This window comes from Gallus gallus, chromosome 3 (genome assembly GCF_016699485.2).
Source record: "Gallus gallus isolate bGalGal1 chromosome 3, bGalGal1.mat.broiler.GRCg7b, whole genome shotgun sequence".
Lineage (NCBI taxonomy): Eukaryota > Metazoa > Chordata > Aves > Galliformes > Phasianidae > Gallus > Gallus gallus.
Window position 1 is genome coordinate 31,209,062 of NC_052534.1, and position 24,268 is coordinate 31,233,329.

The 24,268-nt window shown below is 38.3% G+C and overlaps 1 protein-coding gene and 1 long non-coding RNA gene across 13 annotated transcripts in view; one reads left to right on the forward strand and one right to left on the reverse strand.

Annotated features, from left to right (window-relative positions):
- Nucleotides 1-24,268, reverse strand: part of BIRC6 (baculoviral IAP repeat containing 6) — a 170,831-nt gene that overhangs the window by 34,090 nt on the left and 112,473 nt on the right. For 11 of the 12 annotated variants that reach the window (XM_015283766.4, XM_015283760.4, XM_419512.8 and 8 more), the window contains one exon: nucleotides 22,534-22,702. In XM_015283766.4, coding sequence (XP_015139252.2) covers nucleotides 22,534-22,702 — 169 coding nt within the window. Of the gene's footprint in view, nucleotides 1-7,360; nucleotides 7,461-21,915; nucleotides 21,920-22,533; nucleotides 22,703-24,268 lie in introns of those variants that run through there. The other variant, XM_040698545.2, reaches the window with a different exon arrangement.
- LOC107052895 lies at nucleotides 12,715-15,301 on the forward strand. The gene is made up of 3 exons (XR_001465691.4): nucleotides 12,715-12,813; nucleotides 12,924-13,264; nucleotides 14,391-15,301. It is a non-coding gene; the product is annotated as an uncharacterized LOC107052895 (long non-coding RNA).

Here is a 24,268-nt window from a genome sequence, read left to right on the forward strand (position 1 = left end):
AAGAGGAAATAACAGAAAAGAAAAGGGCTCTCTGTACAGAATGCACAGACCAGAAACAGGAAATAGGAAGTTAAACCTAAAATTCCTGCAAATAGTACAGCTTGCATTTTATAGACCAAGAGAGAAGAAAAAACAGATTAAAACTTGAGCAAAATGACTTTTATAATCCCTGATAAATTTGAATTCTGATTTTATGGTAACATTCTCATCTCCCATGCCAAGAGCTTTGCTTCTTGCATGGGGCAGCTTCCAGAGACCCAAGAGCCTTCTCTGTGTCTCATTTCCTCATTTGATTTGGATCTACTTTTCTCCTATTGGACTTCACATCTTCCTAGAAAGACAAAACGTATTTTCTCTTTTCCTTTTTGTTCAAAAATACAAACTCTGCCTCTATTTCAAGTAATGGGAAAGAAAGGTACCAATATTTAGACAGAAGAACTCCATTATAACTCTTCTATTTACATCAGGCATAAAGGCTCAAGGTTTGCTATGGTGCATTCAAACGTCCTCAGCAAAAGCAAACCAAAAACCCAATAACCAACAAAACCAAACAACCCAACCCCAGGAGAACATTTCTGCACTCCAAGAAACAGATTTCTTCAAAAACAGCAACAAAGCTCAAAGAATTTGCGTCTCCTCAGTTTAAAAAGATAAAAGTAAATAAGGTTCTCATTACCCTTTCTCTTATTAAAAACCTTTAAGCTCAATGTTAAGATCAAAACCGCAGTCCAACACACATCTGCAGCTGATTTGTTTTTTAACCTTCACATCACTTAGAGGTTCTCTCAATATTTACTCTCATAATTACTGAGGGCGCACTTAATAGGTTATTCACAAACCTAAAATGCATAGCCATGATTAAGTTTTTCAGGATCTTATTCTCTTATTAAAGATTTTCAGCAGCAAAAAAAATGCCACTCCTCAAAAAAGCCACACAAAAAACCACTGATTTTGTCTTTTCCGTTAAAACCTTCACACAGCCTTGCAGCTACAGACACTGCCAGACATCCATGTCAGACTTCTTGCTTCTAGGAGGGCCCCACTTCCTTTTCCTATAGGTTTTACAAGTGCAGGCGCTCCTCAGCCCCCTTTATTGCATCTTTTCAAACATATGATCTATGAATGCAGTCCATGCTGCAGGCGATAGTGTCAGTTCCAAATACGTCATGCTCTGCTGCCTCTTGATTTTCTGTTTCACAATCAACCCAGGGCAAGCCTCTTTTATAATAGGCCTAATTAGCACCCTATGTTCTGTTACATTTCGACAGAAAAAAACATTGCCTACAGAATATTTCAAAATCAGATATCTTAAAGGAAACACTAACCTTAGGGCAAAAATAAAAGCTTTCTAAACATTGTCATCTTGTAATCGTCTAATTACTCTGAGTTTTTTTCTTTGCTTTTTCATATATAAGAATGGCACAAATATTTTCATGGCACCATTTTTGATCATCAGAAAAAAAAAAAGATCAGAAGAGATGAGTCCCTGTGCAGCAGGAGGGGGGTAAGCCTCATGCTGGAAGCCTACTTCCAGCTTTGGAGTTACAAATCCTGTGTCAGAGCAGAGTGAAACAACGCAGTAATGGTGGGTCTCCTAACACGTGCAGTGTCAGGCTCCAAGTTCATGATGATGATGAAGATCATTCAGATTCAGCCTTCTTCAAAGCACCTTGTTCCTATGGTATCAGCATCAAGCTCAGTAGCAGCCAAGAAATAAATAAACAAAATAGACCAAACATGAGAAAATTGAAAGAAATTAGAAATTACTTATTGAAATGGCATTCAAACAGTAGAATGACTTCAACAGATGTGCATTTCTCTACTGGTTCAAGAAGACAGCACAGAACTGGAGAAGGCATAAAGGCAACTGAAAAACTGAAGGTACAGCATAAAAGCTTCTGTACTACCTCAAATGAAACAAATGAAGACCCTGCCTGCAGCCCCAGTGACTAAAGAAGCAAATGATAAAAGTTTCTCAAAACTATCAGTGGTTAAGAAAATGTGAATAGGACTGATCTGTACATTAAAAGCACTTGGCATGCCATGCATGTAAAAGAACATCAGGATGCATTACATAGCACTTCACAGTTAGACTTTGTAAGAGCTTAGCAGTAAATGCTGGGGCAGAAATATTATTATGGGTTCAGAAGTAATTGGGTAAATTCACATCAGAATGTAAGAACATGGCACCAAGGACTCATAAAAGAGGTGACACAAGCCCTGGCCACACAACAGCATTAGCAGCACAGCAGTTACAGGTCAGCTCCACTGCTACGCTCTCCCAGGGGCAACTGTTACTGCCCACTATTGGTGATAAAAGTTAACAAGCTGACAAGCATGGTCTGTCCCAGCTCTGCTGTGCTCGCACTTCTGCTCTGGGAAACTAGGAAAAAATAACAGGTTAACTGCTGCAGGAAAGGGAAATTGTGCATTTCAACTCCAAGAAGCAAGATGCATTGTTCAAGCTAGCTGGTCAGTCACCTGCAGTCTGGGTAGGAATGCTGCTCAGAAGGCAGCATCTCTTGCCTTAAGTAGCTCTGCTTCATTTATTTATTTTTTTATTAAATGGTATTTGATTTTGGTGAAGATAGGTATTTTCAGGAAGATTTTATTTACAAGTGAAATTGAATAACATTACTCACTTAAAAAACTTGTTATGAATACATCAATGAACCCCAAAAACAAGCCTTTCCCAGAAAAGCACGAGGCATTGTTTCATGAAGCCAGTTGCACAGCTGAGCAAACACAACTGACAATTTACTGTTTTGAAAGGGCAAGATATGACAGACATACAAGGGGTACACAACAGATATGAAAGATGAGGGAAACTGAGCTTTGTAAGCGTGATTACTAGAACCACGTGTGGTTACAACATTAGAAAAAGTGCTATTTCCATGCAACACACACATCTCTGGGAACAGAATCCATGAAAGACACTGTTCTCTGCTATTAATTAATACTCCAAATAATCTTGAATAGACAGTCAGGTAATAAAGAGAAATTTCTTGGAGGCAACACAACCATCAAATAAGAACAAGTAATGGAAACTAAAAATGAAAAATGTCATATTCACTTCTTTTGGTTTGCGCTTAAATGGTCCAGCAAGTATTGGTGTAGAAGGGATTTAAGCCGAGTACTGCACAGAGGAAATTCCTACTGCCAATGGATCCAGTCCCACTGCACTTCCAAAAATCTCCCCTCCCAAAGGTCAATGCATTTCCCCAATATCAATTCTTTAAAACAATAAAACATGCAGAAAAGTAAGTAAATGATAAAGCTGTAACCAAATGAAGTTTGCACCCCAACCTAGAAAACAAGTATAAGGAAGCATCAAGGTGAAGTTACAGAATCAACATAAAATGATACAAACCCAGATAAAGCAAGGAAACACGGGGAAGAGAGAAGAAAAGTTTTATATAAAAGACATTCAGAGAATGCATGAGAATTAGGTTTTTGTACCTGGGCAGAGGATGAAAAATGTTTCATTATTAACATGAAGGCTGCTCCAAAAGTAACACCTTCTATGTTATTGCATTGGCCCATGACATCAGAGGCTGCTGGTGATGGTGTGGTTGTAGAGGTTGAACCTTCCCACCAATATTCAGTTACATTTTATTGCCACAGGACAAATGGCAGCAGAGGAGCAGTCAGGCATGGAAGTGCATATGAAGCACAGGTGTGTCACTGAACTTCTCCATGTGGAAGAAATGGTGCCCACTGACATTCATCAGCACTTGCTGAAGTTTACAGAGACCAAACAGTGGATGTGAGCACAGTGAGGTGGTGGGTCGTGTTTCAGCAGTGGTGACAGCGACACGAAAGACACGCTGCGTTCCAGACAGCCATGTACAGTTGTCATACTGTGAAATGAAGACTGTCTCAATCAGCCATGCAAACTGCTGGACTATGACCTGGGAACTGAAACGACAGTAGCAACGTTGGAATATTGCAAAGTTTGCACTGGGTGGGTCCCACAGATGCTCATACAGGAACAGAAAACACATCATATCCAAGTTTGTCAAGATCTACTGACAATGCTGAAAGTGACATCTTAGATCCTATCATTACCGGTGATGAGAGACGGTGTCACCACTGGGAGCTGAAGTCAAAACAGCAGCCCATGGAGTGGCAACACATGAACTCCCCATCAAAGAAGGTCAAGACAAAGCCCTCGGGAGGTAAAGTGATGTGCACAGTTGTGTGAGATAAGAAAGGACTGATCCTTCCAGATTTCCTGAAACCCAGTCAAACCATCAACTCTGACTGCTGCATCACAGCACTGACTAAGCTGAAGACTCAAACTTCCAGAGTCAGATGAGAGAAGACAACAACCTTTTTCTTCCAACATAGTAATGCCAGGCCCCATACCAGCTTGAAGACTGTGGAGCACGATGCCTATTTTGGCTGAACTGTCCTACCACACCCACTGTAAGTCCGAAATTAGCACCTTCTGACTTCCATCTGTTTGGGCTGGTGAAAGATTGACTGTGTGGGCAACATTTTCCTAGCAATGATGTCATCACAGCAGCTGTGAAAGTGGGTCACCTTCTCTAGTACAGATTTTGATGAGGGCAGCATGCATTCTCTTGTCCATGGCTGGCAAAAACGCATGGCTATTGGTTGTGACCATGTTGAAAAAGAGTGAATTGTGGCAGTGAATGTGCTCTACCAAAATAGTGTTATTGCATTCTTTGTATCTGTTGTAGTTCCATGGAAATAAATAGGCAGCATTACTTCTCTTTGCTATGGCATTTAATATGATAAAAAAAGAAAATTTCTATTTGGAGTAAATTTAATGAAATCAATCTAATATTAGTTGTAAGCTAAAAATGTCAAATTAATCATCCTCTTAACTAAGAAAGTCCGAATAATATTCTCCTTAGGAGAAATTCCATGATTTAAATGGCCCGTGGACAAAAATGTTATTGAAAAATAAAATCAAATAAAATCAGGTGCAAGCTTGCCTATCACTCCATGTTAAGTATGCTTACATTTGGATAGGACCAAATTCTTAGATTTACACAGCAGCTCTGTTTGTCGGCCCATTCATTTGTTGCACACTCACATCAGCATGCTCCAAGTCTATTATTAGAACACAAAATACATATTTACCCCTTTTGAATTCCTAAATCCTAAAGTATAATTGAAGTTAATCCTCAAGTGCAGGCACTCCACAGCGATTAAAGGAAAGGTATCACTGCTCTAGTAACACAAAGCAGGATTTTTAAGGAAGTTAATCTGGCTTTCATCATCTCAGCACTGGGAGAGGGAACAATGATTTCACTATTTTTGGCAGGAGGAGTGGGCAAGCAGCCACCTTGAAATGGTCCTCAGCAAGTCATGTTACCCCTTCCAGCCCATAAAACAGTCACTAGTATTTTAAGGCAAGATGGGAATTGAAAATAAGATGGAAATCTGCCATTTCATAGCACATGCTGCAGAAATCAACGTGGAAATTCAAAATTAGATAATGAAGGATTACTTCTTTTTTTTTTTTAAACCATTACTTCAGAAGATGGAAGAAGGCCAGGACTTAGGCCTTCACTTCTAACTACTACAGTGTCAGCAAAGGATACTCACATTACTATTGGACTGAATGGACGTGTTTTCACTGTGCTTCAGGGCAAACTTTCCATTTGTGAGCATACCTACAAGAACATGCTCTCAAAGTGACAGAAAGAAGACTATTTTACAAATCTCATTCTGCCTTAAATACCTAACTATTTTGCCTGGTCAACATGAAAGAATCCCTATACATATGCAAGACAGAACCTTTACCACTTCAGTATTATTTTTTGTGGAACAACTGATTATTTAAACATCAACATGGGGTTTTGGTATAAACAGGTGAATTGCGGGCTGTGGAGAAATTGAAGCCTAATAGCTTTCCTGAGCCTACACTATATGAAAGGCAATCTCTTGCACTCAATGCACATTGAGTGCCCTGGAGCGCAAGCAGCAATGTGGTGAATTTACTGATCGGCATGCCTGAGCATCATGTATGATGGGAAGAATCACCTCCACACCACAGACATGCAGAACAGGAGAGTTTACATCCTCCATGCAATGTCAAGCAAGCTCCTGTACCACTTCTTAAAATCTGTCATCCACTAGCCAGAGATTAGAGCATAACAACAAACAAACTCAAAAGAAAACAGTGTTCTGTTTTATTAAATGAGTGGTACTAGTGAAGTTGTGCTCTTAAGAGGACAAAAAGAGGAATACTATTAAAAAACTAGAGTTTGTGTTCTGAAATAAGCTCTTTCTAGACTAACACCTTCAACTGCAGGGACCTGTTTTCTTGTGACCTGCACTCAAAACTCTAAATGTAAGAAAGGAAATATTACAAAAGCATCCGCGTAAGAATATGGGAAATGCCAGATATAACCTTTTATTTTCAAAAAGAGAAGACAAAACAAGAACACACGCACAAAACAACAGATGAGACAGTGAGACTGTTACTGCCAAGAATAATCAAGACCTATCACTCCATCTAACAAATGAGAGCTCCAACTGATGAAAATTAAAGGCAGTGCTCAATGTTCCACTAAGCTGCTCTTCAAATTCATTCTGAGCTTCATGACTCCTAACTGTTATAAAATCTGCCCCAGAAGTACAGTGAGCTCCTCCTCAGGAAAGCTGAAGTAAATTATCTAAAACTAACCATGGCAATCTGCTCTGTATCTATTTCTTCTTTGCACAAGAAACTCTTACTGTCTTATTCAATTACACTACATGTCTAAGTCACTAATATAGGAAAGAGAAAAAAAAAACATTGAAAATGCATTATTTACTGTTCTAAACTTTTAGGAGCCTCTTATGTGTATCAATAAAATGCTTATACCCAGCAGTTATCACTGGCAATAAGGAGCAGGATGGGGATAAGAATAAAACAGAAGGGCATCAACGTTTCTACAATGTAACATGGAACTACAGGACGGCTAGTGTAATGCCCTATGATATCATATTCTCTTTTCAAAAAGCACTGATGCTGTTGGTGATTAATCCGTGAATGTGTTTGGAGCATGTGGTAGATTGCAGATGAATCTATTCCGGATACCCACCAGCTATCCAACTACATTTATTAAATCCACATGAAACCATTTGAGATGTACAGTCTGACTAAAGTAAAATAAGAGAAAATGGGAGTTCCAATAATATTTACCATGGAAATTTTCAAAGATGCAACGTAATACCTCAAATTTTAAAGGGCTTGTCAAGTGTCTTTACCAATTACACTGTGAGGGAAAGCTAATTTAGTAGTTAGAGGCTCCCAGTTTGATCCTATTAGCAGAGATGTACCTACCAATTCTGGCTTCCAATTAATGAAATGGGAAACAAACAAACAAACTCCTGGATGAAATACTCATGGACCTTAGCAGTAAGATAACATTGACCAGGAAAGCTTACGGTTAGGCTCCCTTTTCTTTATACAAGGCAAATGCTTTACTGCCATATCCCTTGAACAGTCACACTTAAGGCCAAAACCAAATCCTTCTGAAGACAACAGCCCCTACTACCTTTTCTTCTGAAGTAAACAGTTAGAAACAAAACCACAGAAACTAACTCCAGTAATAAAATGAATACCAGCTGCATCTCATATATGATGTTAGCTTCGGCAAATCCTTGTATATCAAGGAAGCTTATTAAAAAAGATATCTCATCTTTGGAAGGCAAAAGGCAAACACTGCAGTTTAGTTTCCTTTTACATAAAACATATTGCACGGCTGAGTGCAAAGGCATAAAAGTCTGCCAGAAAAATATATTTCATGTCAATACTGGAATACTGATGTTCAAGCAGATCCAAAGGGGATACCATAAAACTACAGGTTCTTGGCAGACTGGCGCAGATAGATAAGCAGTCTGTTGCTCCTGCTTCAAAACAATCATACTATCCCATAACCACAGAGGTCCAGAACTTCATATTGGTCTCCAATATAAGATAAGAAAACAATCTAGTTTCTTTATGCTTTCAAGACTGCCCTGTAAAGAACTTTTGGGGACTCAGTCATAATTTTGGAAAAACATCTGTAACTTAAAGCTCATAAAAACAAATAGACAAAAAAATTCCGCTCTTTATTCCAGAGATCTGTCTTTCTGAAAAATACTCCACAGAAATTCAGCAGCACGTAGATGAGCAAAAGCAGAAGGAAAAACAGTATGATGTGAGAAGCCTCACTTAAATCCAGCCCTAACCCTTCTATCTCTCACCTGATACTTTTTCAGGTATCTTGCGTAAAAAATTCCCTTTCCTTTTTCTAGATTTTATGGGAAATCTAATGTGTACTTCGATTTACTGCAATCAAGTGAGTGGAGCTAGAGATTGCAATGTAAAGCATGCTCTGTATATGCAGCTCCAAAAGTCACCACCGGCTGTGTAAATCAGTGAAGAGCTCTCCAGTTAATGGTGTGATGCTCAAAAGCAATCTAAAACAACACGAACTACAGAAACAGATAAAGACTGAAGTAGAAGTTAAAATCTCTCAGTGATTTTTGCAAAATAATAATTTGTTGGAGAAAAATCATTCATTACCTCTTTGGAGGTAGAAAACTTCAGTCTTCGAAGGACTAAGCATCTTATCCGACATGTAATCCGTTACATGTATCTAGTTACAAAGCACAGGCAGGTTGCCTTGTCTTTAATTCTCAAATACCTCAGTAGGGTAGTGTTGCAATGTATAGTTCATAACAACTCCCTGTAAATTAAAATAACATTCTGCAACAGAATCAGGCTCGATGTACAAGTTTACAATTAGTTCTTTTGGAAATCTTCACTATTATTAACCACACATGTGGATAATCAGTTTTAATATTAAAAAAAAATCTGTTCATTAAGTTGTTATACTACAAAAACATCACTAGGAAATAATTCAATACCTTAAATGCTTTTAAAATATAATAAGCATACATTCATATTCTTTTTGCAATTGAAAATAAAAGATTTCACAAGGAGAATGTCATGGTCTTGCTCCAAAACCATTTCAAAGAAAAGATGAGAAATCAGAAGAAAGTCATAGCAAAAGGTACTAGGATGATAGTACCTTCTATGTACTTAAATAAGAGCAGTCATCTGGACTCACTCATATGCACAAGATTTGTTCTTTCTCACCAGGGAAGATGCTTTAAAGTCTCTGAAGAAAAAGGAATTTGTTTTAGTTCTGTTGTTCACTGAGAGTCACTTTCCTGGACTAGGATCATTTCTCACTACTTTGCCTCTCCAGGCTTGCCCAGGAGAAGGATCCAATATTCACTTAACAGATAACTCTACCACAATAAAACTATGAACATGACAGCTCAGAAATTTGATACTTGAAATCCTCCATCCTCCAGAGTTGTACAGCGTACATTCAAACCAACTTGAAAGAATCAGTCCCAGATACCCATGGAAGAAAAGCTCTTGAGCTGTAAAGAATAGCACTGAATCATCACTGAAGCATTTTAAAAAATACCAATCACTTTTCAGAGGTACAACACTCATACAAGAGATTCTCTTTGATACCACAGCAAAAGTAAAAATGAAGATGCCTCATATCCTGTGTGAGACTGAAGACAAAAGTCTTTTTTCCATCATTCCATTCTACCACATCCAGTAAGTGACTACAGTTGGAGTCAACAAGATTCAGTCACCAGCTCCCAAGTAACTTCCATTCATCAGGACAGATTAAAATAGTTCCCTCCAAGCCACTATGGGACACATCACTCAACATCCTCCAAAGGCACGTTGAGCTCAGCTATCAGACTTGCCAGTATTCTTGATAAAATACTGGTATGCATTCCAACCAAACGCACAGACAACAAAGCAGCGGTTGATCCTGACTGGTGCAAATGGAAGCTGGCAACAAAAAGAGTGTGGCAGAAGAACTGACGTTACTCTCCGTGTCAAACTACTTTGGATGGCACTGATGAAATTAGAAGAAAATTAGAATGTATAACCTACAGGATTCATTTTCCTGAGTTTTAGGGAAAATGCAGAGCAAATACAAGGGGAAATAATCTTCATAGATAAATGATGTATGAGTGATCCTCTGGATTTCATTACAGCATCTTAAATAGATTTTTAAATCTAGATAATCCTTTATGCTTTTCTTCTCATTTTCCCCTTCAAATCTTTATTTGCATTCTCCTTTAACGTGCAATCTTCTCCAGAGCATTCATTCTCTACAGGGCATAAATACCTCACTCAAAACAGGCAATTTTTAACAAAAATACAGCATACACAATAGTGTCAGAGCACATTAAAATCAAAATTATATACATTTAGAAAAACGCATAAGGAAAAAAACAAAACTTACACCTTGGCTAAGAGTACTTGTCTCTTTTGTAAGTGTGATGTTATGGGTATAACACATTACTCACAGCTGTAACATATAGCAGGATAATGATCATCTAAGGACTGAAACTGGATACCATTTCACACCCACAACAAAACAGGTGTTTTTGTTACTGACTTGTATAAGATGTGCCAACTCTAAGGCTATTCTACACAAGATATAAAATATCTCCCCAATTTTTCAAACAAAATAAAACATTATGCAGAAATCAAGGTCTTTTCAAATCTACCCTATATTACTCACTTAAGATGTAAAAATGTGAAAAATCTCACATGGAATTTTCTCTTCATATTGAAAATGTATGTAGTTATAAGGGAGTTTGGTATTTGTAAATACCAGCTTTCACCCAACACAGATGAACTCCTCAAGCTTCCTGTAATTAAGAAATGTTAGGATTGACAATCTTTTATTGTTTTCTTCTCCCCTACAGACAGGCACTCTTCTGCACCGCTGCTGCCCCATCCTTCTCACTGTGCTGTGCTGGGTGCATTCTCCAAACCTCAGCACGCCTGTCCAGCCACACATACCAATGCACAGAAATGATGGGTTATTAAACCAAGACCGAGGCAAAGGGTGGATCTGGATCATGGCATGCAAGAGCTGTTGGTCCCCCTCCACTGTGTGCAGGGGAAGGCTCCAGAGATTTGTTTCCTCGGGCTCACATAGCCCCTGTAGTATCAGCAGCATCACATGGATCATGACAGCAGGCTGATACAAGAGCTCAACCATGGCTATAACCAGGCCAAGAAATACTTTGCAGGTCCTTTTGCTGCTCTCTGTGGATACATCTTAATTAGCCATCTATTTGTAGTGCAGCTGCTAAATTTACTTTATTGTCACCATTTATACTTGACAACATTGCAAGAAATTCTTCTGCTGGCCTTGAATCCTTTAAATCAAGTTGCATTAAATTGACAAGGTGATGGATTCTTACCCTCCAAGTACATCATTTATCGTTAAACAGAAGACACACATTCCACAATTTATCTCCTTTCACAACGAGTTCAGGTTTTAACATGTGAGGGCTAATATGGTACGATGGCTTGAACATTAGGTTACTGTTAAGTGGGAACGGTCAGAATACACAGGTGACATTTTTCCCATCTTTGTATCCAAACGGATCTGAGCAAACAGAACTACGTTTGAGATGCATTGACAGGAAACAATTCCAAGAACAACTGAAGTTGCAGCAGTCTTTTCAGAACAGAAAGAGCTTAAAGGGAAAGCCTGCACGTTCACACTATAATATATTTTAGGGAAGCCGTGCTGGACAGATTAAAACTAATTCTTTACACCACTCTTCTAGAGCCAAACAACTGCACCGAGTCAACACTAAGTTCAGCACAAGGGACAAATCAAGTACCAGCACCATACACGGTGCACTGTACTTCAAACGTGGCAGTTGCCATTAAATAACGCACATTGAAAATACTGTGTTGCCCATCATCTTATGAAGTTAAAAAAACAAATGTACTTAAACACTTCAGAAAAATGAGAAAAAAATACTTAACGTGTAAATAAAACAATTGTGAATTTGAAGTATTTAAAGTGATGATTTCACCCTCTTGCTTTCTTTAAACACTTCACCAAAAGATTACTGAAAAATGAATTTCAAGCAATGCATTGTATTCTGAGCTATGCTGTTCTGGAAAGTGATGGAGGTTTCCAGTTACCGTCAGTTTTCCTCTGAAGAGGTTGGGAAGAAGCGAGCTGCCCCCTCCCCTGCACTGGCACAGGCAGAAAACACCTCTGTCATCCATCTAGGAAGAATCGGGGTACTGCTTCCTCTGAAAGAACAGGAATGTATTTCTCTAGGTCTGTGCTTTCACTAATTACACCCTAACCCGCATTCCTCGGGTGGCGAATACAAAAAGGGACAGCATTAGGAGCGTCAGTATTTCCCTTAGAAACAACTGCCTGTCAAACAAAGCATATAAAGACAAAAGGCAGAAGCACAGTTCCAGCTCGAATGCCTTAATGTCACTACTTGTCACGCAGCACTCCAGCAGCACCCCCTGAAGTACAGTTAGCCGCACTCCTCCCCACGCCGCACACTTTCCCTGCTGTTGCAGGATGAAAATGTGCCCGGCCTGACAATGAAGCGGCGGAGCCATCGCACATTGTTATGCAACTCGCTGTCTGCAAGGGTGGCTCGTAGCTCCTTCTTTATTCAGCAAGTGCCAAGTGCATGTTTAATCAATGTCACGGCTCGCCACAGTGCGCGACTGGAGCCGCCGTCATTCCTCTCCTCAGATCTGTCTGCCTAAGTCCTGCAGTGCTGCGAAGAATACCTTGGAATTATTTCCAGAGCCTCTGAGCGCAGGTGTGTGGCGGAGCTGACACGGCCGCAAGCAGCACAGACTTCCTTGCATCCCTCCTCAGTCTGGACTAAAATTACGGAGCGTGGCTGCACGTAGTTCGCTGCATTCGGGATTACAGCACGTCAACGTGAGAAAGCCTCTTCAGGCGGCTGCCACAGAGCGTAAATCACAGGCTGGTGGCGGGGGGGGGGTGGGGGGGCTGGAAGTCTTAATAAATAACTAAATATAATTGAATAAAACAGGAGCTGCTCTTTTTTTTTTTTTTTCCAAGGCAAAACCAAACGGCATGCATTCTGTTGCTCTACATCATCCAAGGAAAAAAAAATCCTCATTTTAATGAGAATTAGTCAACAGCTAGGATCATTACCAGGAGGGTTTCTTGACTACCCTCGGTGCTGATGGATTACAGAGGGAGAAGGCCAGTCACTGGGAAGCTTCTGTAATGTTATTCCCCTCACCGTTAAACTTCTTCATCAAGGAACTGTCCGTGCTCGTGCTGGGTCTGTCTGAGCGAGGAGAGCAGCCCCTTCATGAAGATAAAAGCCTGGCTTGCCACCGAATCGACGAGTAAGAAGCATGTCTGATGACATTTTATTCCTGATGCAATGTAGGGTAAGAAACATCATCTTATTTTACCTTTCTGGGAGATGTGCTCTGAGCTGATGGCTTTAATTAGACTCAGCAAAATATGTTCATCATCAATGATTAAAGATGTTTGCCAAGAGAGAAAAATGCTGTAGCACTATAAAATGTGACCGCAAATCCTCGATAAATGTGGGTTATCTGAACTAGTAAAAAGCCCAATCAAATTTCAGTGTAAGATATGAAATTTCTGATCGATAAGGCTAAAACACCATAGCAGATTACATTCAATATCAGCATCCCAGGCAGCACAGAACATAATCATACAGGGAATATGTTTCTAGAAGATATTAGACTGTAAATTAAGAGTGCAAGAACAGCTAAGTAATAGAGACAGGCTGTCAACCTCACTTTTGCAACAAGAATAGGTAATAAATCATACATATGTCTGTAAATCTCTATTCTCAAGTCCTTAAACTGCACAGAATTTTGCTGCTATGAAAGCATTGCTGTCCTTCGGCATACTGCAGCAATAAGCATCCAGAATAATAATAACCTTTATATTTTGAGAGACAGACATTTTCTGTTCAGTGTTTACTGTTGCATGGATGTCCAAAAGCTGATGTATTAAACAAGTAAAAGGATGAGATCTCACCTGCAATCGCCTACTTACGGCTCACTGTTCAAAAGAAAGACTGTGATACTGTGTTAGGGAGGCACATTATCCATGTTGGGCAACAGCAGACATGAACATTTTCAACTGTTTCTGTACTGTGACAATTAAATTATTTAACAGCCGCTGAAAATACACAGAATCTCTCTGGGCATTTCAGAGCATTTGACAATGCCTCCATACCTGCGTTCAGCGATTCGATGTTACACGAGGAAACAAATGAGCTGGCTAAAGACAAATTTTACATTTCTTTTATAATAAGGCACATTAATTAAGTTTGAAGCATCAAGCTTCACCCCTTCTATCCAATCTGCATCTATTTCTACCGTCTACACGTTCATACAAAAAGAAAACAAAAGATGAAGACAACTCAATAAATGTAGAAATGAGAAAAAAAAATTGTAAAGCACAGAACTGCATTTAAAAGGATGAGAGCTTGCACATTTGTCAGACCAGATTTACCATTTGCTTTCTTTCCTCTAGCTAGCTGCCAGAATACTGGTGAAGAAATTTGCAGGAAAAATGGGGACCTCTGCCATCACGACACTGGAGGATGTAAAAAGGCGAGAGGAGAAGGAGGAGAAAGAAGAATCTATTCTAGCACTGCTTGGGATTATTGGAACTGTGCTCAATTTATTTGTTATTGTTTTTGTGTACATCTACACCACACTTTGATGGCATTTTTGAACAATTGCACAGCACACAGTGCAAAGACCAGCGATGGTAAGGATGATTTCTGAATTTAAAGCAAGAAAACCCACAGTCTGAAAAGATTATCAGAAACATTCCAGAGCAAAGTGTCTGGCTAAGGGCACTGCAACAACTGCTAAATGCATCTGTGAACCCAGGTAGGGTGCTACATTATGTAAATCAAGACAGACAGTATTCAGTTTCTCATGGATAAGAGATGAAACCCAAATAATGGAGCCTGAGATGGCACTGTTTTATTGATAACAAACGTGCAAGGCACAAAAAATATAAGCAGAAAAACAGTGAAAGCAATCAGAACACAGAAAGAGATTACTTAAATACATGAAGATATATATAAGCAAGTCCCATGATGCTTACTGTAGTTTTGTGCAGTCTGTCTCTTCATAGCTGAGACCAGAAAACAGACAAAAGGGTTTTATTTCTAGATCACCATAATTTAGGCTTAAAATCTAAAGGGATGTGCAATAAGTGTGGAAAGAGGAACAGTGTTATACCAAAAATTGTAATATTATAAGTAAAATTTTAACTATTGACTATATTCTGCAGCATTTTTGTTAGTCTTGTGGAAAGCTGGAAAAGCTTAGGTCCTATTGCCTTTAACCTGAATCTGTATTTGAAATCATGCTATACTGACAATGTGCTTTTCTAATTAAAACTCCTTTTAAGTGGTGTGAAAAAATAAATAAGAGTTTTAGTACTTCTTTTAAGAAATATTAAAAATTACAATACTTTAACACATATTCTCCAAAGGAAAAAATAAATACCATAAACTACATTTTCCATATCACCGTTTTCAGAATGTGTTTAATGCAAGAAAAATACAACTTCATAGTTTTACCTGATGCTTATTTTTGGGTAAAACAAAAAGGATTCATGGCGTTGTATGGAAAATAGCTTTAATATCATTTCCCAGAAGAATATACTCTCTCTGGACCAACTCCTTCCCTTTCTGAACTGTTAATGGCTTAGGCCCAGAATTGCAACTCCCATGAGTACTTCATGGAACACACCATTAGTGTACTGAAATCCATTAAATTATTTTCATGTATGTTTATTTTATTTTTAGGTATGCTTTTGAATTTAATCCAAATCTGCAGACAATCTGAGGTTATCAAAGTTTTTTTATACGTGAATATAATCCACGTCTTTCTTCTAAAAGAAAAGTTACTATTGAGAGCCTAGGATTAAAAACATAACTGAGAAAACTCACATACAAATAAAAAAGGGGGGTGGGGAACTGATTTTAAAAAACTACCACTCTTAGTATTACTTGTGCCACATGAAGAACAAGACAGCTGCATTTCTGAAAATCAGCACTGCAAAACTACACGCAGTCCCTCCGTAAAATGACAGCAAATAAACAGAATCTCATGTAAGAGAACAGCTTATTACTGTATAGAGCCTCCTAACTGCTTAACCAAGTGAGCCTTCAATAGTCATTTCTTAACAAGTACGTACATAAAACAAGGTCAGGGATCTACAATAGAAAGGATTTTGCAATGATATTTCAATCAGTTACAGAAACGATGCTGTAACTCAGTGATTTACAGAAGAAAGAGGTGGAAGATGGCATATTCTGATTTTGCTGCTCTGAGTCAATACTGGCTCATCTAGAAGAAATGATAAATAGAGCTGAGGCTGCACTGGAAGAAAACATGCAGACAAGAAAACTTACTGTCTGTATTCTATAGCAATGCTCTGGTACTGTATACTAATTTTCAGGATATGAAGCATTCTGTAAGGCTCAGCTGTATTGAAAAGAAATCGTAGCTTATTCATTTTTATTAGGACTATAGAAGATAGTATTCCCTTTTTCTTTCAATGTACTACTTATATTAGTATACTTATGGGCATCATCACATTAATCTCACAATACAAGGTTACGTGAGATGGGGCTTAAAACAAGAAGTTAAAAGAACCTGGAAACTAACAGAAAGGAAAATTCAGATAGAAGCTACTGTTTATTTTGATCCTGAAGTTATTTCAAGCTTGTCAATTGTGTGAAATCAATAAACACTTTCATTTCATGTCATTTCAATGCATAACTGTCTTCTCCAAATTGTGACTTGACCACTACACCAATGCTGGGGTATGATACCGCACCTCTCACTTTGTGAGCACTTCAACAGCACATTAGGCAAAGAGCAGGCCCAAAGTTAGAACCATTCATGGAGGAGGTCCAGCATCATTTCTTTACCAATGAATGAGTTCATTAACATTAATGAAAACTAGAGGCATTTTTAAGTTTGGATAATTACATACTGTCTACCTAAACTGCCATTGCACTTCTGGTTTTTCATACTATATAGGCTTTGACTTTTTGAAAGAAGTTACCGGGTGATATTATCGTAAAGACTGCCCCAGGCATATGAGTTATATTTTGTTCCAAAAAAGAAGGCTGATATCCTCTCTTAAGTGATAATATTTACATCTCTGTGCTCATGCAGGCTTAGATCTAACTTTACTTCAGCTAGCTCCAATCCAATAGATCCAGTGTTTACACCTTTAATCAAACACATGAAATAAGAATTTCAAACAAACAAGGAACTTAACAGCAATACCTCTTATTATTTATAGTAAAAAAAATCTATGGAAAAGCAGAGTTTCATGACAATTCAACATTTACACTACAGTGGTACCTTCAGCAACGGATGAATAAAGATGTTAGCACACAGCTTAATGAACTCAATGTACCAACTTCAGAGACCCATAACGGAACACAAGATTCCAGAAGTACTCAGCCTTCTCAGTCCAGTAGAAACAGACCGCTCTTAAAACAGCAAAGCAACACCACAGAGTGCCTAGAGGAGATGTATGATCAATAGAAAGTAAATGCTTCAGCAAAAAGCTGGTGTAGTTCAAGCTCTGAGATGAGGAAGGCCTGAAAAGAATGACTGTAACAGATAAAGCCTCAAAGATCTATCAAGAGGCAGAAAAACAAACTCAGTATGTTCACCTTCAGCAGATTTGTTCACAGTATGTACTGCATACAAAAATTTCACAATGAGGTATTTGGCAGCAGGCTGGAACAATCCAACTGCTAATGAATCCACGTATCCAGGATGCCCGAGTACTTGATAAACAACAAAATATGCATTAAAAGCAAAAACTGGATCGTTATAAAGTGGAACATCCTACATACACAATCCCTCTAGTAAAGCCCCTCCTAGAAATACATCATTTATTCTCTGCAGTCCAATCTAAGGAAGACTGAGCTGGATCTAACACCACAAGCTATGCTGACCACATAACACTGATTCTTTATCCACCAAAGAAGGGAGGGTGACTAAAAGAGCCAAGAGGTGAGCATGCAAAGAAGTGGCTGCAAGAAGATGTCAGCTCAAATCACATCACCATCTGCTTCCTGTATGCCTGGGAATTCAAGCAAAGAATTCAGGTACAATTCTGTGACTTGCCATGAAGTTTGTCTTTCAGGAAACAGGTGGTAACAAATCTCTCTCCTGGGTTTAAACAAGGTTAAGTCATCTCAGGACTTCTTAGGTATTAGTTTAGGAACCAACTAGTACAGCTACATTTTTAAGGAAGAACCACCTACCTACTTATTGTAGAGCTTTCTTCTCTCCTTCTTATTAAACATTGGCTTTTACTAGTTTTCATGAGCCTAGGTCTCATGAAATAACTTATTTTATCAGCAAAATCTGTACCTTCTAGATAACCATGTACTCCTGTTAGTACCTGGTGGTCGTGTTTGTTGGGAACTTCTTGTTGGAAGCAAATTTCATTGTGTTACGCTGTGCTCAAGGAGAAAAAATTTCATGTATTTGAGGGAGTTCTTAATAATAATTATTGTTTCAAATTAAACATGCTGTATGAAAGATAACAGAGAAGAGGTTTTCCATGACAGCTTTTGGCACAAAATACACATAAATGCCCAGTAATGAATATGTTAGATGTACCATGGCACAGAAGTTAAGAATGATATCAGTTTTAGGAACGTAAACATGAATCCTTCAGGAATAAACATAAATGTCATAGGAAAATCTCACCGTGCTACAAACTTATTTTTGTTCATAAAATGAAATATAACAGAAGTCATAGTAATGCCACAACAAGATATAAGACAAAGATGGGAAAAAACATTCAAGAAACAGGGAGAATTACAGTAGATATCGTTCCTTCTGACTTGTGCTGAGATCTCTTGTATAATATGCAAAAGTCCTTCACAGACAGATAAACCTTCCTTCTTGAAATAAAAAAAAGCAATTACGGAAATTAATGGAAGTGGTCAATTTGAAGTTTTCAAGGGCTTTACAATCACCTTACTCTGAAGCAAATGAAGCTGCAGAATGTGACAGAGCGATCTGGTTTGTAAAGATCTACTTCAAGGTGAGGTTTCTGAACCATGTGAGTACTACTCAGCTGATTAATATTACTTTGATCCAGAACAACCTAGATGACAATCCAGTCTGTATATGTTTCAGGGAAACTGAGTGGTAATGGCATAACATATTTAAAGCAACAAAAATCCTAGATACATTTCTGAGCACAGTAAAGGTGAATTTTATATTCAGGTACCGAGGCTGTTTTTGCAGGAATTTTGCAGGATGTAGCATACCTGCACCTACCAAAACATGTGTAAATAATACACAAAATTCTCACCAACACCAAAATGCCAATCACTTTGTTTGACCATGGTGGCATCAGCCTACCGTGCAATAGTGGGACGCAGCAAAGCCAGCATTTTACTCACATAAAATTTTCTTTATAGAAAATGTTCTCCACATAATTTTAATGCATATGGCAGAGATCAATAAGTGAAGATCACTCATTTCCATGATTTAGTGTGAAACCTGAAATCTGGCAAGAGAATAAAGGTTACTCTTATGCTGGAGGTATTAACTAGTTCCAATATTACCCATTCAGGTCTGAGAAAGTTATAGAGATGCTGAAATTCGCTGTTTTCTGACAGCATTTTGCTCAGCACAGCTTGTTACTGATGGGGTGCCAGAACCTGGGAACACTCTATTAGCATTCTGCATGCAGTGTTCTAATTTCTCAGTCCAGCATGTTACAGGAAAAATACAATTAGTTGCTTCTTCTACATGAAAGTACATTTGGCAGCAGAAGGTACACCCGTTCGAAAACTGGAAGATAGTGCTCATGAACTTTACCAATAATACCATTCCCTTTCCTACCTCTCCTGGGTAAGAATCCAGACCTACTGGAGTAAAGATAAGAATTTAAGCTAGAGAACCTTGAAATAAAATTAGAAGCTCTAACATGAAAGACTCAAGTCTGTTCTACTACACTGCACTAGTCTTCAAGGTTCAATTACAGAAAATAAGCCATCAAAGTTACCAACCGTCAGTACACTGCTTAATGTAATTTTTCCATCTTCTGAGCATTGTACCAGAGCTCAACATTGTTTCAAAGAATCCCAACTTCCATCTCTTTCGTAGCAGCCAGGCTCTCCCATCAGTTGTGTCTCCTGACACTCTGCTGGTGATACTAAGAACCCCAGCACCACCTGCAACCCATACTCATTGATGTGAGAATTGTCTTCTTTTGCACTAAACAGTAATTACTGCATTGGAGCTATGCCTGCCTATCACTAAGACAAACTGTTTTCAGGGACTCCTTTTAAATTAAATGGATCTGACTCAAATATTCATGATGCAAAGACATTCTTTCCAGAATTCATGCCTACCCACACATCATCCTCTCGTAATGGCGTCCTATTATGCTTCCCAAGACAAGCTTGACTGATACAAGCCTGCACAGCTTTTTCTTTTTAATGAAAACCATTGTTAAATACAGTTTTAGGTATAAAATTCTGGAGGTGATTAAGGCTGTATTGCTCAGATCAATGCATTCAACATAGCAATCTTTGAGTTCTAAATTCCAATGAAAATAATAGTCTTTGTGAATTCGGAACTAGAAGAGTAAGTAACAGCTTTTCTCTAAGAAGACTGCATTGCTGTGCTTTAACATAGTTTATCTGTCACTTCAAGAGCTACACACACATTTATGAAAATATAGGAAATATCTGCTTTGTTGCCGCTTGATTGTTAATTTGCAACTGTAACATTTGAGTATCCTCCGACAATCACGACAGCAGTAGTCCAGGAAAGGAAAAGATACCTAAAATTAATATTTTCCACTGAGGCTGCTCCTTCTCCTTGTACTTACGGAAAACAAATTGTCCCTGAAAGTCAAACTTGTCTAAACTTCTCTCTACCAGCCACATATCTCATCTGCTCTATCAGTATCTGACTGTTCTTCCTCAGTTAAAGGTGACTTACACAGACAGATATGTTTTCCAATAGAAAACAGCAAAAAGCAATTTCAACAGCTGCGAATCATTTATAACTCTGAATCAACAGCTTCATCCTCTAGATAAAAGGGCATTTTTGCCAGTTTTTTCAGTGACTTCTCCCTTCTCCCTCAACAACACAAGCATTTATGAATGTCTGTTAGAGAGATTACTTTTCTTCATTGTTTTACTTCATCTTTTCAAAAATTCTTTTACATTTGATTTTCATTCACAGCAATGAGCCTAGTACATAAGCTACATAGTTCATCTTCCTGACTGCAACATGTGCAAAACAGAACCAACAAATTCATTAGAAAATTGAGAGTGACATCTCTGTATTTTTATTTTTTATTGTATGGCCCCAGTAGACTGGTTGAACTACTTTTCTTCCATCATATGGGATTATGTAATGCCTAGTTACCACAGACTGAAAGAGCCACATTCTTGTTTTAATTCTGGGTAGTTTTGTAGACACTTAAGACACAGATGACTTCTCTTTAAACTCTGGAGACAAAATATATCGTGCAATTCACCAAACAGCTATGACACTGTCTGAAGAAATTCACATCACTACACAATACAACTGGCATCCAAAGAGCTACAGGAATGTGATAACATATTTATCAGTTACTTCAATAAGGGAGGCAAAATCAGGTCCCAAACCAAATTATTCAGATTTGGAACAGTATCTTCTGCTATTTACAGACTAAATCCATCTTTACAAAGCATCTGAACAAAAATCCAGCCTAGGGCAAAGTCTCTGTCTCAAAGCTTAGGGGTAAAATTTATCTGAAAAAAAAAAAACCCACGCCCACCAATAACTTCATACTAACACCTGTCATCTAATGAGACTGAACACAGATCACAAACCCCATCTGATGGTTTTACCATTATTTCCACACAGGCATTTTGCTTAGTTCACTGCTTGAAACTTTCTTGGATAACTGAAGTGTCTTCTGTAGCAAGATTTAACGTACTGAATGAAAACTATCAAAACATCTTTGAGTAGAATTGCAACAACACAAAACTCCTTTACTTTTTCTTAAAAAACAAACAAACAAACAAACAACTTGAATGATTTCATTGTTCCATTTTTAGAAAAATGCTGTAGCTTACTTAAGAGGCTAACTTCTGCATTTCCGAAATGCAAGAGTAAAAGTTCTGCTCAAAGTTAACACAGAACAGCTCTAGAACTTAGTAGTTGCAACACATACATACTTCAGCTATATACTTGTTTCATTTTCTTACAAAATGAACAGTTTTCTTCACAGAAAGATTCCTGGTCTTGTATAAAGTACTCTCTCTCCATGGATCCCTTATATAATAGTTAGAATAAGAATTTTTCAGATGCAAATACGATATTCATGTCAATTTCAACAGTTTGAGAACTGAATTTCAAATGTAAAGACTCTAAACCAATGAAGTTTAAGCACTAAGAACAAATGAGTATTTCAATGAACGCTGTTACTTAGTTTTCTAAGGCTGAAGTGAATAAACATTCATTAGTACAGTTCTAAAACAGCAAACATATTGAAACTAGCCAGAACAAGCTGTCGTTGATAGATACAGCACTGTTTTCTTACTGTGCTTATTTGACAGACGTAAGTACCTTGGATCTAGAAGGAAAGAATGGCACGTTACCTGAATCATTGCGGAGGTATGATGACATTGCTGGAATGAGGCAAGACTGACTGAGCAGCTCCAGGAGAACGGATGGCAAAGCGCTGCTGTTCTGTCCTCTACCCTCGTGGCTAGTCTGGGTCTCTCCATTCGATGTACTCCCTGCAGGATTTATGTAACTGGCAAGAACCTGAAATGCGGAAAAGTATTTAACCAAAACTGATTTATTTTAGGCAAAAGAACTTTGGTTTTCCTCCTCAAGGAATACATCATAATACTTTGCAAGGTACTCTGTTAATTCACTCCTTGTGTTTATTTCAGCAGTCCCAAAGACGTCTCAGAAGGAATTTTATTCAGTTCCCAGATTATGATCACTATTTTGGCAAATGATAAAATTAAGTAACTATTTTAATTCTGGATGATTTGAAGAGATCAACTAACTAATATAGATAGAACTGCTAGAGTTACACAAAACAGGAGATTGCATGCTCACCACTGAGATGTGCTGCTGATCAATCCCATTCCTTTTAGAACAGCCAATACCTAAAAGTTATTATTTTTTTTAAATGCAAATGTTTTAAAATCTATTTGTAATCTACTTCCGGATGGAAATTCCAGTTGCAGATAAGATAACTTGTAATGAGCATGTCAGTAACCCTGAACAACTGCTTGTCTGTGTGCCTGTGCTTCAGTAAACAAGGCACAACCCTCCCCTCAGAAAAGGTGGGAAGCTGCCCTGGGACATCCCAGCTACAGCTCTTGCTGAGTTCACAGCCTCTTAATGGATATTGAAGACTTTCTTCCATTCTCCTTCTTCACTCTAACCCCACTACCCACTGTCTTTTGATGCAGCATCTTATTTTACCAGCACTCCATACAACAGAATTTTCCTAAACAACCTCTCCAGAGAACTGATCGTAAAACTGACTGACATCTTTAGCAAAATGCTAAAGGGGTTTTTTACTTCTTCCTCCAATTCCTGACTGCTCAAAGCAAACGTCTCCGTTCCTCATGACTTCTGACAGCTATAGCTAAACCTCTGCATGGCATAACACAGAATACTGCCTGGAAGCCTCGCCAAGAGTAATTCAGGTGCTTTGAACTCTTCTGCACTTAGGAGAATTGTTTCAGATTTGTTTTGCTTCTGTAAGAGGATGTGATACTTGTGCCTTATAATCTACAGTGACAGAAATAACTGATTACATCAAATTGATATCTTCATCAGCGAGGGCATGGACATTTTCAGAATTTGACCTCATTTGTGCTCTCACCCAGCCATAATGTTAGTTAACACATCTGAGCTGACAGTTCTGTGAATGAAATTTTTGATGACTAGAATGTTTCTGATTTTACATTGCTCTAAGATAACAGAGGCTGGCTGCGTTTCACAATTGGACTTAAAAGGCCTAACTGAATGGGACCACCTTGTCCTTAATATAAGGTATTTGAAAGGCACTGGTATTATTGACATCTAGATGCTCCCTGTTGATTTAATATTACTATTTAAGAGACATAATCAAGATGTCATAATCAGTATGTCTGAGTGAGATTTTGTTTTGCTGGCGTAAAACACATTCATGGACACTTTACTAACAACTTCGGACACTTTCTCTGCTTTAGCAGAGAAAAAAACAGTGAAAAATGAATAGGTAATATGACTTTTGCATTAAAAAATGTCTACTTCCTTATCCTTTTTCCTTAATGGACAGTCTTCACTTCTGACTGAATGCCACAGAGATGTATGACAGCTCCAGCG